Source organism: Coregonus clupeaformis, chromosome 2, assembly GCF_020615455.1.
Source record: "Coregonus clupeaformis isolate EN_2021a chromosome 2, ASM2061545v1, whole genome shotgun sequence".
Lineage (NCBI taxonomy): Eukaryota > Metazoa > Chordata > Actinopteri > Salmoniformes > Salmonidae > Coregonus > Coregonus clupeaformis.
The window spans coordinates 14,526,619-14,545,545 of record NC_059193.1 but is presented as its reverse complement, the minus strand read 5'-3'; the positions used below and the strand labels follow the sequence as shown (position 1 = coordinate 14,545,545).

The 18,927-nt window shown below is 44.0% G+C and overlaps 1 protein-coding gene across 1 annotated transcript; it reads right to left on the bottom strand.

The window, feature by feature from the left end:
- Positions 1-240: 240 nt before the first annotated feature.
- Positions 241-18,394, bottom strand: LOC121536755 (cysteine-rich and transmembrane domain-containing protein 1). Its single transcript, XM_041844275.2, has 3 exons — positions 18,255-18,394; positions 6,555-6,884; positions 241-876 (listed from the first exon to the last, which is right to left on the bottom strand). Exons 2-3 carry the CDS (start codon positions 6,862-6,864, stop codon positions 773-775), a joined length of 414 nt encoding a protein of 137 aa, XP_041700209.2. The 5' UTR covers positions 6,865-6,884; positions 18,255-18,394; the 3' UTR covers positions 241-772.
- Between the last annotated feature and the right edge of the window lie 533 nt (positions 18,395-18,927).

The window sequence follows — 18,927 nt, the reverse complement described above, 5'->3', positions numbered from 1 at the left end:
GTAGGACTAGAGGTTTATTTGGGAGGAGGGAGGGAGGCAGGAGAAGTACCTTGCAGAGGTAAAAAGGTTAAAGTGCCCAAGAGAGAGAGAGAGAGAGAGAGAGAGAGAGAGAGAGAGAGAGAGAGAGAGAGAGAGAGAGAGAGAGAGAGAGAGAGAGAGAGAGAGAGAGAGAGAGAGAGAGAGAGAGAGAGAGAGAGAGAGAGAGAGAGAGAGAGAGAGAGAGAGAGAGAGAGAGAGAGAGAGAGAGAGAGAGAGAGAGAGAGAGAGAGAGAGAGAGAGAGAGAGAGAGAGAGAGAGAGAGAGTGTATTAATGTAGAATGCCTGAGATCTGAGTGCATATTCTGTGTATGGTTTTTGAGCATGAGTTTGTGTTCCACAAAAAGCAATATCTATAGTCCAGCACCTGAGATTTAGGGAACATACGCTAGCTACACTGCTACAGAGCAGAGCACAGCCCTGGGAAGGGGCTAGGTCAGCTGTAGGAGCACAAGGAGATAGAGGTTATCATATAATGCTACCATGGTACAGGGGTTCGGGCTGGACGTTTGGGACGGACAGCAGGAGTGCAAGGGTTAAGGCCGATAGTTAAGGGGAGAGAGAAGGATTAAGGTGGAGGGATAGTGTGTTAGGAGTTACTGGGTTAGGGGTTTAGCCTCAGGGGTTGGAGGTTAGGTTAAGATGAGAGGGACTTTGCGTTAAGGGTTAAGAGGCAAAGGGTAAGGGTAAGGGTCAGAGCAGGTAAGGGTCGAGGGTAAACGTCAGGGGTCAGAGGTTATGTGAGCATGTCCCACAAGCAGCAGCAGCAGAGAGCCGTCCAACAGGCAGTCAGACACGTGTCTCCTGAATCATCTCTCCTCCTCTCCTCCACCACGTACACTAGAGGGAGGGAGGGAAGGAGGGAGGGAGGGAGGGAGAGAGGGAAGGAGGGAAGGAGGGAAAGGAGAGGAGAAAGGGAGGGAGGGAGGGAGGGAGGAGGAGGGAGGAGGGAGGGAGGGAGGGAGAGAGGGAGGGAGGGAGGGAGAGAGTTAAACATTAATTTAAAGTTAAACCTTTACAACTGGCAATAACAAAAAGGATGTTTTATTGTCACATTCACCAGATAGGTGCAGTAAAATGTCTTTTTTTACAGGGTCAGCCATAGTAGTACGGCGCAAATTATAAAGACAGATTTTTCACCTCGTTTGCATGGGTATTTGAACCAACGCCCTTTCGGTTACTGGCCCAACGCTCTAACCCAGGGGTGTCAAACGTCCGGCCCGCGGGCCGGATCAGGCCCGCAAACGGGTTTAATCCGGCCCGCGAGATGATTTTGTAAAGTATAAAAATGAGCTGCAATTTTTCAATAAAAGAAACTGCTGTTCCAATTGTGTCCACTGGATGGCGCAATAGCAATTGTGTTAAGCAAGCAAACTGTTTATACCGGGGCAGAGCAAATAGGTCAAGCAAGTGCAGCCAGTCCGGATGAGCTACTTTGTTTTGCCCGCGATATTTATTACGGCTTCTACTTTTAACATTATGTGCTTTGGCACCCTCATTGCCCCAATATGTCTCTGTCAAAAAAGAGAAAAGTGGACGCAGAGTGCAGAGTGTTCCAAGAAAAATTGTCATCCTTCTATTTATTCACGGAATTTAATGGGAAAGCTGTATGTTTGGTGCGTTCACAACATGTTGCAGTGCTGAAAGAATATAACCTTCGTCGCCACTATGTGAGTCTTCATGCCGACAAATATCTTGCCGACAAACTTTCAAGGACAGCGGAGAAGAGAGAAGGTGAATTAACTGTTGGTGGGTCTGAAGAAACAGCAGTCTGTGTTTACTCACAGCCGAGACATCAGTGACGCTGCAGTGAAAGCTAGCTACCTCATTGCTAATGAAATCGCAGTGGCTTCAAAACCATTTAGTGAGGGTGAATTTGTAAAAACATGCATGATGAAGGCAGCAGAGATTGTGTGCCCTGAAAAGCACCAGGCTTTTGCAAATATCAGCCTGACAAGAAACACAGTTGCAGACAGGATTTCCGATCTTTCAGTGGATTTGGACAGCCAGTTGAAGCAAAAAGTAAAGTCATTTATTGCGTTTTCGGTTGCAATTGATGAAAGCACGGACATTACAGATGTTGCACAACTGGCCATTTTCATCCGCGGAGTTGATGACACATTGACCGTCACCGAGGAGTTCGTGGAGTTGGTGCCGATGACAGATACAACGACAGCAGCTGATATTTTCACTGCACTCGTCGGCGCGCTGGACAGGGTCGGAGTGGACTGGTCCCGCGCTGTCAGCCTGGCTACAGATGGTGCGCCCTCAATGATCGGGAAAAAAGCAGGCGTTGTGAAAAAGTTCAGAGAGAAAGTGCAATCTGCAAATGGAGGACGTGATTTTTGGACTTTTCACTGTATTTTGCACCAGGAGGCTTTGTGTTGCAAGTCATTAAAGATGGATAACGTCATGAAGGTGGTCATCCAAACTGTTCATTTCATCCGATCCAGAAGCCTGAATCACCGTCAGTTTGACAGCCTTCTCAGAGAGAAAGACCACATCTATGGCCTGCCATACCACACTGAGGTAAGATGGTTAAGCCGAGGTGCTGTGCTGAGGCATTTCTTTGATTTACTGAGAAGAAATTGAACAGTTCATGGAAGAAAAGGGCAAACCAGTGTTAGAATTTCATTCCGCAGAATGGATGCAGGACCTTGCATTTATGGTGGATGTTACAGAGCACCTGAATAACTTGAACAAACAGCTGCAAGGGCGCAACAAAGTTGCCACGCAGTATTATGACAGCATACGTTCTTTCAAGTTGAAGCTGTCATTGTGGGAGACGCAACTCGCCGGTGGTGATGCAGCTCACTTCCCCTGTCTGAAAAATGTGTGCGCGACCCAACATGTGGCAGACATGAAGCGGTTCAAAGATAAAATAACGGGACTGTTAAGGGAGTTTGAGCAACCTTTCAGATTTTTGGTGAACTGGAGAAAGACTTCAAAGTTTTTTGTTCGCCATTCACCGTGAATCCCTCTGATCTGCCCGTCAGCATCCAACTTGAAATAATAGACTTGCAGTGTGACTCGGATTTGAAGGGCAAATTTGCCGCAGCTGGCTTGGACACATTTTATCAGAATCTCTTGCCAGGTTACCCCAACTTGACAGCCCTCGCTGCAAAACTGTTGTGCATGTTTGGCACCACATATCTTTGTGAGCAAGTTCTCTGTAATGAGCATAAATAAAACAAAGCTGCGCTCAAGGCTCACGCACAAGCACTTGAATCACATCCTGAAGTTGGCTGCCACTCAGGATGTGACGCCTGATATTGATGCGCTGGTGAAAGCTAAAAGATGCCAGGTATCAGGAGTCAAATAAACTATGCAACCCCACTTAAAGTGCTGCATGAGACACCCTGATATAGTTCTGTGATCTGTGATATTCTTCTGTGAATCACTGAGGCATTGTGTGTTTGTGTGTTGTTTGTCCTCAGAATTTCAAATAACTTGAGGTGTTTTATGATTAATAGTGATGTTGTGCTTTTGGACACACTGTCCTCAGGCTCCAGCTTTATGTTTATATGTTTTTATGTTGATGTGCTATTGTTTTTAATTGATTTTATTTTATTTGTATATTTAACCTATTCTTGACTCTGTGGTTCTTGCACTTGTTTGGGGAACAGGATTTCATTATTTGTATCTACATTTCTGCCTGAGAAATGACACCCTGATATAGTTCTGTGATCTGTGAAACAGTTCTGTGAATCACTGAGGCATTGTGTGTTTGTGTTCTTTTTCTTTAGAATTTTCAAATAAACTTGAGGTGTTTTATGATTAATAGTGATGTTGTGCTTGTACTATTTTGGACACACTGTCCTCAGGCTCCAGTTGTTTTATGTTGATAGTATTAAAACAAAGAAAACAATCTGAAGTTGTTGTTTTTAAGTTATATATATACCATCATTTTACCGGTCCGGCCCACTTGGGAATAGATTTTCCTCCATGTGGCCCCTGAGCTAAAATGAGTTTGACACCCCTGCTCTAACCGCTAGGCTAACTGCCACCCTTGGAATACACACTACACACATCACACACACCTAGGGCTAACAACCTACCCTTCTTGTTATCTTTGGTATATTTGCTGTTAGTCATTACTGTACACACACACATCTTACGAAGGCTGCCATCTGGAGTGAGTCAGGTCAGGTGTGTTACCTGAGTGACAAGGTACTGCAGCAGTACAAAGGGACTGCTCTCTAGCAACAGTTGCCAGGCAGTAAGTGATGATGCGTTCATAACCAAGCGGGAAGGTGGTATTTACCAAGTACGACTGGAAAGAATCCACTTGAATGGCCCTCCAACTGGTAATTACTAGTGTGAAACTCATCTATCATCCTGAACTCCCACTTCTCCCACCTGCTGACCTCTGACTTCATATACTAAGGAAATGACCTCGATAACAGCATTTTCGGCAGTTTAATGCAACAACAAAATATTATTTATAAAAAGCAAGCTATTAATATGTTTTTTTAACATGATAATTTGTTTACAAGCATGATAGCTGTACTTTTAGTTTATGGTTTAGACAAATTGTTGGCTATTAGCCAATCAGCGTTTCTCAACAAGTTCACAGCACATTAATGCATCCAACTAGTATTTACGACTTCAAAAAGGGTGCGGCAGGTAGCTTAGTGGGTAAGAGCGTTGTGCCAGTAACCGAAAGGTTGCTGGTTCTAATCCCTGAGCCAACTAGGTGAAAAATCTGTCGATGTGCCCTTGAGCAAGGCACTTAACCCTAATTGCTCTGGATAAGAGCGTCTGCTAAAATGACTAAAAATAAAAATAAAAAATGGGTAAATCCCCTTTTTTATGTAATCTATCACAAGACATCTAGTGGCCCTTTTGGGTACTTCAGATTATCACAGGTTATCTCTGGCCCTCTGCGTGGGCTTATCACACGTAAAATAAATGAAATCATTAAATACGATGATTTTATGACAAAGCTGTAAAACATTATCCTAAATATAAACCATCAACTTAGTGAATACGTGTTTAATATGAGGATTTCAGCATGAAATATCCTTTATATCTTTTTTTACACACCTATTGATTTGACTATGTCAGTATGTCTTTGTTGTCAATGCTTTCGCGTCAAACTGGTGGCAGTGGTGAAAAAAAGTCAATAGTTGGAGTTACAGCGTTAATTGAAAATAATGCCATTGTTGATTATATGCTTTTTCATTAATTAGGCTATTTCTCTTTAACCATATGATCTAGCTACCAGAAACTCATGGACAATATGTACACAAATACAAAAAAATACTATATACACTACTGGTCAAACATTTTAGAACATCTACTCATTCAAGGGTTTTTCTTTATTTTTACTATTTTCTACATTGTAGAATAATAGTGAAGACATCAAAACTATGAAATAGCACATATGGAATCATAAAAAGGTTTTTATATTATATTTATATTTTATATTTGAGATTCTTCAAATAGCCTTTGCCTTGATGACAGCTTTGCACACTCTTGGCATTCTCTCAACCAGCTTCATGAGATAGTCACCTGGAATGCATTTCAATTAAACAGGTGTGCCTTCTTAAAAGTTAATTTGTGGAATTTCTTTCCTTCTTAATGCGTTTGAGTCAATCAGTTGTGTTGTGACAAGGTAGCCCCCCAACCTTGTCACAGATGGTAGCCGTATTTGGTAAAAGACCAAGTCCGTATTATGGCAAGAACAGCTCAAATAAGCAAAGATAAACAACAGTCCATCATTACTTTAAGACATGAAGGTCAGTCAGTACAGAACATTTCAAGAACTTTGAAAGTTTCTTCAAGAGCAGTAACAAAAACCATAAAGCGCTATGATGAAACTGGACCGCCACAGGAATGAAAGACCCAGAGTTACCTCTGCTGCAGAGGATAAGTTCATTAGAGTTACCAGCCTCAGAAATTGCAGCCCAAATAAATGCTTCACAAAGTTCAAGTAACAGACACATCTCAACATCAACTGTTCAGAGGAGACTGTGTGAATCAGGCCTTCATGGTCGAATTTCTGCAAAGAAACCACTACTAAAGGTCACCAATAAGAAGAAGAGACTTGCTTGGGCCAAGAAACACGAGCAATGGACATTAGACCGGTGGGAATTTGTCCATTGGTCTGGAGTCCAAATTGGAGATTTTTGGTTCCAACCGCCGTGTCTTTGTGAGACGCGGTGTGGGTGAACGGATGATCTCCGCATGTGTATTCCCCAACAAATTATAGTGGGACTATCATTTGTTTTTCAACAGGACAATGACCTAACACACCTCCAGGCTGTGTAAGGGCTATTTTACAAAGAAGGAGAGTGATGGAGTGCTGCATTAGATGACTGGAAGAGCTGGGGGTCCCCGAGGAGAGGTTTGAGAACCACTGGTATAAAGAACATTGTTCCCAAAGCACATCCATTGTCTTTGCATACCAAGTAGTCAAGGCAAACTATATCTTCTCCTTTTCTCTCCTCTCCCCTCCCCTCCCCTCTCCTCTCCTCTCCTCTCCTCTCCTCTCCTCTCCTCTCCTCTCCTCTCACCTGTGTTTTTGGGTGCCTCTCCATACATGGGTCCTGGGGGTGGTCCTCCCTGCCATCCAAACTGGGGCTGTCCTGGGTAACCCCCCTGGTAGGGGCCTGCTTGTCCCTGGCCGGGGTAAGGTCCAAGAGGGCCCCCGGGGCCAGCAGGGTAGTTGGGGTAGGCTGGGTTTTGAGGAGGGTATCCACCAGGCTGCTCCATGTTGACGGGGTAGCCCTGGGGAGGGTATCCCTGCTCGGGGTAGCCCTGGGGAGGGTAACCGGGGGCCGTGGGGCCTGGGCCCTTGTATGGAGGAGGCTGCTCAAAATTCATCTCCTGGACAACAGAGACACCTGAAGAAAGAGAGAGGGAGGGACAGAGGTGGAGAGAAGAGGAAGGGAGGGACGGAGGGGGAGAGAGAGGGAGGCAGGGAGGGGGAGAGAGAGAGAGGCAGGGAGGGAGGGGGAGAGTGAGGGAGGCAGGGAGGGAGGGAGGGAGGGGGAGAGAGAGGAAGAGAGTGAGATGAGGGAGAGATGTTTATGATGTTTAATGTTACTTCTGTTTATACACAATTGCTTTTGTATTGCTCCTATAATAAAGCTCATAAAGCTCATTTGAACTGAAAGAGAATGAGTAAGAACAATGAAAAGAGAGAGATTGGAGGAGGAGAGGGACAAACAAAAGCATTGTTGCAGTTTCATATCCCTGTAAAGTCAACACAGGACGGAGATAAGATTAGACATGTACATACGTGGACAGCTATAGGCAGTGCAGGCTTTTGTTACAGAAAGGCTGGAGCAAAGCTCTCCAGGAGCACATGTCCAGGTTAATAACCCTAGTGTCACTGGTGTATGACCGTTTTCCCTGTGTAGATCATACGCATGTTTGGAGTGTTTATCTGACTGGATTAAAACATGAATAAAAAATAAGAAATATGTCCCCCCCACTTCTAAAACCAAAGTTGCGCCCCTGAGCATGGCCACGTCCTTCTAGTTGTCTTTCTAGAAACACAAAGCTCTGTTCATAGCTATAGTGGAACCCCGTATTATCAGCATATTCAACAGCGTTTAAGAAATATATTAGGTTAGGGCGTGTCCGATGTTGGGGGGAAATTAGCTAGTACAGCCAGAGCCATCATACCAGAGAAGTCTATTAGCTAGCAGTTATAACCCTTCTATGAGGAAGTATGTTTACACACACGTACGTCCAACCTATACACCTAGCACCCTAATGGAAGCGGTAAAGTACAAAGTGTCTAGTATTGCATATCTGGGACCCTAAGGACACACCGTAGCATTATAGTTACACAACCTCCTCTCCATATCTGACTGGTTTATCAGAAATGTTTGCTAACCTAACCTTCCTCTTCCTGTCCTAGGTCCAGTTCAGTTGTGTGTTTCAGCTCTAGTGTGTGTCCGTCGGTTTGTCATTGATGGAAAAGAGCCTCCAGTGTCGAGGCCCTGTACTGACACCGTTTCCACAACACACACACACAGAGGAAAAACTGCATCATCACCGTCTCTCTCGCTCACACCCACACACCCACACGGTATCCCCAAAGCAATACCGTTCTAATGGCCATGGTGCGTTGTCAGAATGTGAAGAAACATGAGTTGTGTGCATCAGTCCCTGTCATGGTGCCCTTCCAATACGCTACAACGTTATCCTCAATCCCCTGCGTATGCCAACACCTTGCATAGTATTAGAGCGAGTAACAGCAAGGCCAGCAGCTTATATGTCAAAATGAAACACGCAAGTGCAATAGTATAATGTTAGTAGCAATGACGGATGACCAAAATGATACAGTACTACAAGAGAGAAGTAGGGCTGTCAGCCAAAGGTATTCCACTGAATTCAAACATCACTACAACTACAGCTGATCTGTAAGCCTAGCTAACTCGGGAGACAGGTAGCATCACTACAACTACAGCTGATCTGTAAGCCTAGCTAACTCGGGAGACAGGTAGCATCACTAAAACGACAGCTGATCTGTAAGCCTAGCTAACTCGGGAGACAGGTAGCATCACTAAAACGACAGCTGATCTGTAAGCCTAGCTAACTCAGGAGACAGGTAGCATCACTAAAACGACAGCTGATCTGTAAGCCTAGCTAACTCAGGAGACAGGTAGCATCACTAAAACGACAGCTGATCTGTAAGCCTAGCTAACTCAGGAGACAGGTAGCATCACTAAAACGACAGCTGATCTGTAAGCCTAGCTAACTCAGGAGACAGGTAGCATCACTAAAACGACAGCTGATCTGTAAGCCTAGCTAACTCGGGAGACAGGTAGCATCACTAAAACGACAGCTGATCTGTAAGCCTAGCTAACTCAGGAGACAGGTAGCATCACTAAAACGACAGCTGATCTGTAAGCCTAGCTAACTCAGGAGACAGGTAGCATCACTAAAACGACAGCTGATCTGTAAGCCTAGCTAACTCAGGAGACAGGTAGCATCGCTAAAACGACAGCTGATCTGTAAGCCTAGCTAACTCAGGAGACAGGTAGATGTATCATATAATATACCTGACTATACCCCATGTGAGCTCATTAGCTAACACATCCATGACAACAGGACACACACACATATATACTCACAGAAACTAGCATCTAAAACAACACCACATATGGCCCCTCTGACCTCCTTCTCCCTGATCCGTATTATAGTCTTCAGGCAAAACAGACCTCACCTGTTCCTGGCTGTACCGGTCACCTGGCAAACCTTGTACCACACTGACTCACTTGCCCCAATGAAAGGCTAGAGTTTGCCTTTCTTATTTCTCCATTTAACCCACCCTTTACAGAAAAATCACTTCATGACTTGGTAGTGGTACAAACAGCTAGGACTTCAGTTGTATAGTCAGGAATCTCTCTCCCACATAGGGTCTTTGTTTTTCAGATTCCAGTTTTATACTGAGAGTGAGTGTATGGTAGGCTTGGGCGGTATACCGGGGTATTTGGAAATAGCCACGGGATGATTTTTCAATACCGTTGAAACTATTTATTTGAAGTTTTTCAATACATTTTCATATTTGTAGCTACTTAAGTAAATACCTGCAGTCAACTTGTACAATACGTTAAGAGATAAAGCAGATCACCTTCATTTCACCTGTCACATTATTTTACATGATGAAGATTCCCAAGAACAGTTGAGCCAGTCACATGTTTGTTTGTAAATAGCACAAGGAGAGAAAGTGGGAGCAGGGGAGTCCAGCTGTGTGTTGACAGGGGTCGTGTTTTATATTGAAAGTCAACAGTGTTTTTTTTGCTTCAATAGATTGATCAGGGACGTACTGAAGAGTGTTAGGGCCAAATGAAAAGAAAAAAGAAAAACTGCAACGGGTGGTGGTTCTTGGATTTTAAAAAAGTGGCAATATCTTGAGAATAAAGCGGCAATATTTCAAGAATAAACTTAAAATGTAATTTCGAGAACGAAGTCAAAATTTGTAGAATAAAGTCAACATTTTGAGAATAAAGTCAGTTATATTTCAGTATGGGATTTGGTCATTAATTGCATGTCTCCCTGGCCCTTTTTTTGTGTGTGCTCACCACTGTTGAAATGGCTGAGTTAGAAGACTGGTGAAACTATACTTTAGAATTGGCTTTAGTAACAAGGAAATCCTTGCTCTTTTAGCACAGAATAACCATATTATTATAATTATTACGACCTGGAAGAGGTTGTGCCACAGATTATTTTCACAAGGAGGAACCGTGGTTACATATACAGGTAGAGACGGGCGGGTTGTGTGTGTATGCAGGTGTGTGTATGCAGGTTGTGTGTGTGTATGCAGGTGTGTGTATGCAGGTTGTGTGTGTGTATGCAGGTGTGTGTATGCAGGTGTGTGTATGCAGGTTGTGTGGGTGGTAAAAAGTAGGGGCAAAACCAGCAAATGGGCATCAATCTAATACACTCGTTCAAACAGGTGTCACTGCACACTCACGCTTATCAATCTAATGATCTAATAACTTGTTCAAACAGGCGTCACTGCACACTCACGCTTATCAATCTAATAACTCGCACACACCCACACCAAGTTTCCCCCTGGCAATTTCAGACTATAAGCATACACTCTTCTAATGGCCATGGTGCCTTATGAGCACAAACAAACAATGTTCTTGTCACTGAATGAGAAGAGACCTGGGGTTGAGTCCCTGTCAGTCACTGAATGAGAAGAGACCTGGGGTTGAGTCCCTGTCAGTCACTGAATGAGAAGAGACCTGGGGTTGAGTCCCTGTCAGTCACTGAATGAGAAGAGACCTCGGGTTGAGTCCCTGTCAGTCACTGAATGAGAAGAGACCTCGGGTTGAGTCCCTGTCAGTCACTGAATGAGAAGAGACCTGGGGTTGAGTCCCTGTCAGTCACTGAATGAGAAGAGACCTCGGGTTGAGTCCCTGTCAGTCACTGAATGAGAAGAGACCTCGGGTTGAGTCCCTGTCAGTCACTGAATGAGAAGAGACCTGGGGTTGAGTCCCTGTCAGTCACTGAATGAGAAGAGACCTGGGGTTGAGTCCCTGTCAGTCACTGAATGAGAAGAGACCTCGGGTTGAGTCCCTGTCAGTCACTGAATGAGAAGAGACCTCGGGTTGAGTCCCTGTCAGTCACTGAATGAGAAGAGACCTCGGGTTGAGTCCCTGTCAGTCACTGAATGAGAAGAGACCTGGGGTTGAGTCCCTGTCAGTCACTGAATGAGAAGAGACCTGGGGTTGAGTCCCTGTCAGTCACTGAATGAGAAGAGACCTCGGGTTGAGTCCCTGTCAGTCACTGAATGAGAAGAGACCTGGGGTTGAGTCCCTGTCAGTCACTGAATGAGAAGAGACCTGGGGTTGAGTCCCTGTCAGTCACTGAATGAGAAGAGACCTCGGGTTGAGTCCCTGTCAGTCACTGAATGAGAAGAGACCTGGGGTTGAGTCCCTGTCAGTCACTGAATGAGAAGAGACCTGGGGTTGAGTCCCTGTCAGTCACTGAATGAGAAGAGACCTCGGGTTGAGTCCCTGTCAGTCACTGAATGAGAAGAGACCTGGGGTTGAGTCCCTGTCAGTCACTGAATGAGAAGAGACCTGGGGTTGAGTCCCTGTCAGTCACTGAATGAGAAGTGACCTCGGGTTGAGTCCCTGTCAGTCACTGAATGAGAAGAGACCTGGGGTTGAGTCCCTGTCAGTCACTGAATGAGAAGAGACCTGGGGTTGAGTCCCTGTCAGTCACTGAATGAGAAGAGACCTGGGGTTGAGTCCCTGTCAGTATGCCCTCCGTTGTTATTTGTAACTGTAGGATGAAAAAGTGCATGCACTGCAGACCCAGTTAGCCTAGCTAGCTATTGTTAGCTATCTTAACTAGCTTCTCGTTACGGTTTGATGCAGTGAAGACAGGTACTACGTAAATCGTATTTGATGACAAATAACTTAGCTATGGCAGCTATTAGTCTACTATAGCGCAAATCAGCTTGGTGTCTCTCGTTTCTCCCTCCCTCCTTCCTGCTCCCCATGCCACTCGCTCACAGTACGGCCCCTCCCTGGCCTGCTAGAGCAGCACCTCTCTCCCTCCTCTCACGCTTTATCAGCTCCGGTTAATAAAGTAGTTTCAAAAATATATATTCTGCTGCTTCCCTCACTGGGTTCGGACCGGGTCTGGATCCAACCAGGACTATACAGAACGTGTCTAGTTGTCCTCGGGTCCAATCGGAACGGGTCTCTATATTTAACAAATAATTTATGCATATCGGGTCCGGGTGGGAAAGCCCAAGGTCCAGTTCGGAACGGGTCCAACTTTTTGGTCCCGTGAAGACCTCTACTATACAGGCTATAAAGAAATAATCACTGATCTGACATGAATTGGTTGGTAGCCTAGCGTAATATCTCCTATCAATATCCGTCTATCGGTGATGTCTTCCAGGATGGGAGGAATGAAGGATGCATAGGTTATCCCAAAACAGGGGCATCGTCTCTGTTATAGGCTATTTGTCTCAGTTATAAATGCTAATTTAGGCTACCACTGGCCCAGCTTATAGAGGCTAGTGGCTAGACCTGTAAGGTTAGAATAATGGACCGTCGAATTACTGTTTCAGACGGGGGCTTTAGCAAAACCCCTTCCCCCCTGCCCCATGGCTATGCAAGGTCCATGAGAGGGGTTTGGTGGCAGCTCATGAACCCGACAGGGAAGCGATATCCTTCTCCACGCAATCCGTAACTTACATTCACAAGATAATACGTATAGGCCTATGAGGTTACTGCTCTGGAAGAGTAGATAAAACACCATGCCATCACACAGTTAACCTTCCATTTTGACATATAAGCTGCTGGCCTTGCTGTTACTCGCTCTAATACTATGCAAGGTGTTGGCATACGCAGGGGATTGAGGATAACGTTGTAGCATACTCGAAGGGCACCATGACAGGGACTGATGCACACAACTCATGTCTCTTCACATTCTGACAACGCACCATGGCCATTAGAACGGTATTGCTTTGGGGATACCGTGTGGGTGTGTGTGTGTGTGTGTGTGTGTGTGTGTGTGTGTGTGTGTGTGTGTGTGTGGGTGGGTGGAAAGTGCCGCCTGTATATGTATATATATTTAAAACATACAATATACTTGCAGTGAAGCCACTCAACAACTACATCACATTAGTCATCTAACAGACTCCCATCCAGAGCGATACACAGAAGTAACCAGGGTCAACGCCCTGCTCAAAAGGCACGTCGACAGTTTCACCAGTCTTCTAACTCAGCCATTTCAACAGTGGTGAGCACACAAAAAAAGGGCCAGGGAGCACAAACCAAATCCCATACTGAAATATAACTGATTTTATTCTCAAAATGTCAACTTTATTCTTGAAATTATTATTTTTTGTTTAATCTCAAAATATTGCCACTTTATTATGTAAATATTGCCAATTTTTATCGAAATATTGCCTATTTTTTTAAAGTACTATCCATGCAAAAAATATATATCCAAGTACCACCACCCATGGGGCTGTTAATTTTTTTTTTCTTCACTTGGCCCTAATACTCTTCCGGAAGATTCTCAAGGTAGGCTACAGTAGAATGATTATTATTCAAAATGTGTGGTTTTAAGATCCAAAACGCAATTACATTATACAGTGCCTTCGGAAAGTGTTCAGAACCCTTGACCTTTTCCACATTTTGTTAATTTACAGCCTTATTCTAAAATGGATTAAATATACTTTTTTTCTCAGCAATCTACACACAATACCCCACAGTGACAAGGCGAAAACAGGTTTTTATAAATTTTTGCAAATTTCTTACAAATAAAAACCAGAAATATCTTATTTACATAAGTATTCATACCCTTGCTATGAGACTCGTAATTGACCTCAGGTACATCCTGTTTCCATTTATCATCCTTGAGATGTTTATACAACTTGATTGGAGTCCACCTGTGATAAAATCAATTGATTGGACATGATTTGGAAAAGGCACACACCTGTCTATATAAAGGTCCAATAGTTGACAGTGCATGACAGAGCAAAAACCAAGCCATGAGGTCGAAGGAATTGTCCGTAGAGCTCCGAGACAGGATTGTGTCGAGGCACAGATCTGGGGAAGGCTACAAAAACATTTCTGCAGCATTGAAGGTCCCCATGAACACAGTGGCCTCCATCATTCTTAAATGGAAGAAGTTTGGAACCACCAAGACTCTTCCTAGAGCTGGCCGCTCCAGCCAAACTGAGCAATCGGGGGAGAAGGACCAAGAACCCGATGGTCACTCTGGCAGAGCTCCAGAGTTCCTCTGTGGTGATGGGAGAACCTTCCAGAAGGACAACCATCTTTGCAGCACTCCACCAATCAGGCCTTTATGGTAGAGTGGCCAGACAGAAGCCACTCCTCAGTAAAAGGCACATGACAGCCCGCTTGGAGTTTGCCAAAAGGGACCTAAAGGACTCTCAGACCATGAGAAACAAGATTCTCTGGTCTGATGAAACCAAGATTGAACTCTTTGGCATGAATGCCAAGCGTCACGTCTAGAGGAAACATGGCACCATCCCTACGGTGAAGCATGGTGGTGGCAGCATCATGCTGTGGGATGTTTTTCAGCGGCAGGGACTGGGAGACTAGTCAGGATCGAGGCAAAGATGAACGGAGCAAAGTACAGAGAGATCCTTGATGAAAAAATGCTCCAGTGCGCTCAGGACATCAGACTGGAGCGAAGGTTCACCTTCCAACAGGACAACGAACCTAAGCACACAGCCAAGACAACGCAGGAGTGGCTTCGGGACAAGTCTCTGAATGTCCTTGAGTGGCCCAGCCAGAGCCCGGACTTGAACCCGATCTAACATCTCTGGAGAGACCTGAAAATAGCTGTGTAGCAACCATCCCCATCCAACCTGACAGAGCTTGAGAGGATCTGCAGAGAAGAATGGGAGAAACTCCCCAAATACAGGTGTGCCAAGCTTGTAGCGTTATACCCCAGAAGACTCAAGGCTGTATCGATGCCAAAGGTGCTTCAACAAAGTACTAAGTAAAGGGTCTGAATAGTTATGTAAATGTGATATTTCCGTTTTTTATTTTTAATAGACGTGCAAAAATTTATAAAAACACGTGTTTGCTTTGTCATTATGGGGTATTGTGTGTAGATTGATGAAGGGAAAAAAACTATTTCATCAATTTTAGAACAAGGTTGTAACGTAACAAAATGTGGAAAAAGTCAAGGGGTCTGAATCCTTTACTAATGCACTGTTTATGTTGTGCTGTTCTTTGTTTCTATTCATTAAATTCGGCACAGGGGCGTCATGCGAATCTGAGGGGGCACAAAGTACATGAGGATGGCTGTTGGGTGGTCCGGAGGGGGGCTATGCCCCGTATGTAAATGCCCCATGTAGCTCAGTTGGTAGAGCATGGCGTTTGCAACCCACAATGCCAGGGTTGTGGGTTCGTTTCCCACGGGGGGCCTGTATGAAAAATGTATGCACTCACATTTAAAATGTACATTTAAGTCATTTAGCAGACGCTCTTATCCAGAGCGACTTACAGTTAGTGAGTGCATACATTATTTTATTTTTCATACTGGCCCCCCGTAGGAATCGAACTCACAACCCTGGCGTTGCAAACGTCATGCTCTACCAACTGAGCTACATCCCTGCCGGCCATTCCCTCCCCTACCCTGGACGACGCAGGGCCAATTGTGCGCCGCCCCATGGGTCTCCCGGTCGCGGCCGGCTACGACAGAGCCTGGATTCGAACCAGGATCTCTAGTGGCACAGCTAGCACTGCGATGCAGTGCCTTATACCACTGCGACATTGTACATTTTCATTTTTCAAACACTTGAAACAGACTTTTCCTGCAATCTAGAGCCATAGTCATTATGCTTAATTCTATGTAAAAAATAAAGTATATATTTCTGAATATCTAAGCATACTTCTTGAGCTGTCTGCCATAATACTCTTCTGTAGGGACGTGCAACGATAGTTTTCCTTCACAGAAAATAATGCAACACATTCAGCAGAAAATACCTTCATTTTCATCAGATGACAACAGAAGTGTAACGCTATTTGGCTGGCAGCCACACAATTAAATGAGCTTACAGTGAAAAAAGCAAGGTATTTTTTCAAAGACGATGCATGGCCATCATATTTCTAATGTTTATCACAGAAAGAATGTAGTCAGCTACATTTCCTAATGTTTTGCTTAAAGTTAACCTTGCATTACCAGAGAAAAGGAGTCTGGTTAAATGTACCTGAGGAAATAAGCTACACATCAGTTGGAGCGCTGTCTGCTGACAGAACGCCCGTTCGTGAATTCTCATCTGAGTAGAGAAGTGCAACTGAAGTACGAAATTAGTCTTATGCCGAGCAGAAATTACAATAAGAAGCATTTTACATCTGCGTTCACAAAACGCAGAAACATCTTTCTTATGCGTTTAATCTTTTTTCCTGCATTAATACGACCCCTAAGTTTAACTTGCTAGTTAATCGAAGTAAGTGGCTGAATTAATAAGGTGACAGGGCATTATATTGTGTTAGCTTTCTGCCGTGTTTGAGAAGTCAAAGCTCATTAGATGAGTTATTTGTACAGCTGCCACCATCTTGATTTCCTTTCGTTTTTTCTCCTCTCCCCTCATCTCCAAGCAGAGCAGGCAGGCCTGTTGCCCTAGCGACTGTAGCCTACACATGTTGCTCCAGAGCCAGTACACAATTGACCAGTACAGTGGTCTAAGGCACTGCTTTGCAGTGCTAACTGTGCCACTAGAGATCCTGGTTCGAATCCAGGCTCTGTCGCAGCCGGCCGCGACCGGGAGACTCATGGACGGCGCACAATTGGCGCAGCGTCGTCCAGGGTAGGGGAGGGAATGGCCGGCAGGGATGTAGCTCAGTTGATAGAGCATGGCGTTTGCAACGCCAGGGTTGTGGGTTCGATTCCCACGGGGGGCCAGTATAAAAAAAATAAAAAATGTATTCACTAACTGTAAGTCGCTCTGGATAAGAGCGTCTGCTAAATGACTAAAATGTAAAAATGTAAATGTTCTTCCTTCAGACAAGAATGCTTCAAAACATTGTTCATTTGCACAATGTCTCTCGTTCACATTCACTTGTAAATGTACATAACGTTATGAGCTGGATTGCCTGTCTTTGCAATTAGTTTATTTTCTTTTGTGCTCATTAGCATATGTAGTTAGCAGCCTCCATTGAAATTCTCTATTACTTGTGCTCATTTTATTAACATTCTGGTAATAGACGCCCAATGGGCTTTTTTGCGTCTTTATAACAGAAGGACAGTATGAAGACATACTGGATACCGCCCAACCCTACTGTATGGTTCCAGTTTTACACTGAGAGTGAGTGTATGGTTCCAGTATATTGTGAGAGGATGGAACATACTTCTCTAACACAATAAGATCCCAGTCCTAAATGAGTAAATGTCCCGGGTTATAATAGTCAACTAGGCCTAATAGAACCGCAGCCGGCTGGGGTATAGATCACACTGTTGACTGTTGGACTGGAAAGAACTGGGATATTTCAACATTGTGCGGTTGATAGTCTAAAATACTCTCTCAATTAGGTTTATTTTTCCTGCCACGTCCTGTATAGGCTACATTTATGAGGGGGACTTTGCTGTGTAAAATAGGCTATTCTTCTTCACAGGCGTCTCATATTAGCCTACAGTGTTGTGGCGTCTCATGTTAGCCTACAGTGTTGTTGCATTGATGCCATATTAATGGCACAAAATAACACTTTACTCGCATCTTCGGCTTTATCAACAACTAAATGCTTGATAGGAAAAATTATACAGCGTCGCGTATATAGGCTTAGATAAGTTGATTTGCTGCGATAGACTAATATTTTGAAAGTGGCCTAAATAGGAAGAAGAAATCATTGTATCACGAATTCTATCATAGATAATGACACGTCCGACACGACTTTATCTCCCTTTCTCATTCAATAGCAGAAAATGATGTAAAATATATTGTTGGATACAATGTATCCGGAGAAAGAGACCTGACTGCGTGGTCTTTGAGCCAGTATGAAAAAAAAGTAATAATAATGTATGCACTCACTAACTGTAAGTCGCTCTGGATAAGAGCGTCTGCTAAATGACTAAAATGTAAAATGTAAAATGTCTTTATAATAAGATAAAGATGGAACACAACTAACACCTGCACCGGGCCACAGCCCAAGAACAACGATGTCGAGTTGCAATTTTCCAACAGTCCGCAACTTCGACATAAGCAACGTTTACAGACATATGGAGCCCAATAAAATATTATCACCTACCTTATGAGAAATGATATCCTTTCTCAACAGACAGTCCAGCTACTCTTCAAAAAACTATTAAGCGTGATCTGTATTGCTTTTTTTTTTTTTACCGCACTGAACGACCACCTCGTCTTAAAACTCAGTGCGTATCTCTCTGTTGCGCGAGAACCGTGACGTCAGCCCGATGGTGGCGCGAGGGGTTTGCAGAAGGAAAACACGAAAACGGAGCTAACACAGAAATAGGACAATGAATGAGTCTTTTTAAATTGAGCAAGCAATACTTATCCTTATCTAGTGTCTTAGGTTAGATTGATTAATATATTGTTTTTATCATAAGATATATAGGCTAACTGTAGAAAAATGAAAATGTGACTAATACAGAGTGTACTTTACTTGCTTATAAAAGTCCTCAAAAAACACAGACGTGAAATTGTGTTTCTATTTATACTTCAGCATAAATAGACTAAAGATAAAACTAGTGCTTCCACATCATAGGTCTCACATACATAATACTGGATCCATAAATCACATGTTTTAATCTTTTTGTGAATGGGTTTGATATAATGGACAACAGAGTAGCCTGGTCACTGGCGTGGGCTACAGTACATTTCCATGAGAGATGCAACTCCTTCTTCCCACCAGCAGAGGTCAGTCTTAACTCACTCACTCACTCTCATCAGCTCCTGTACCA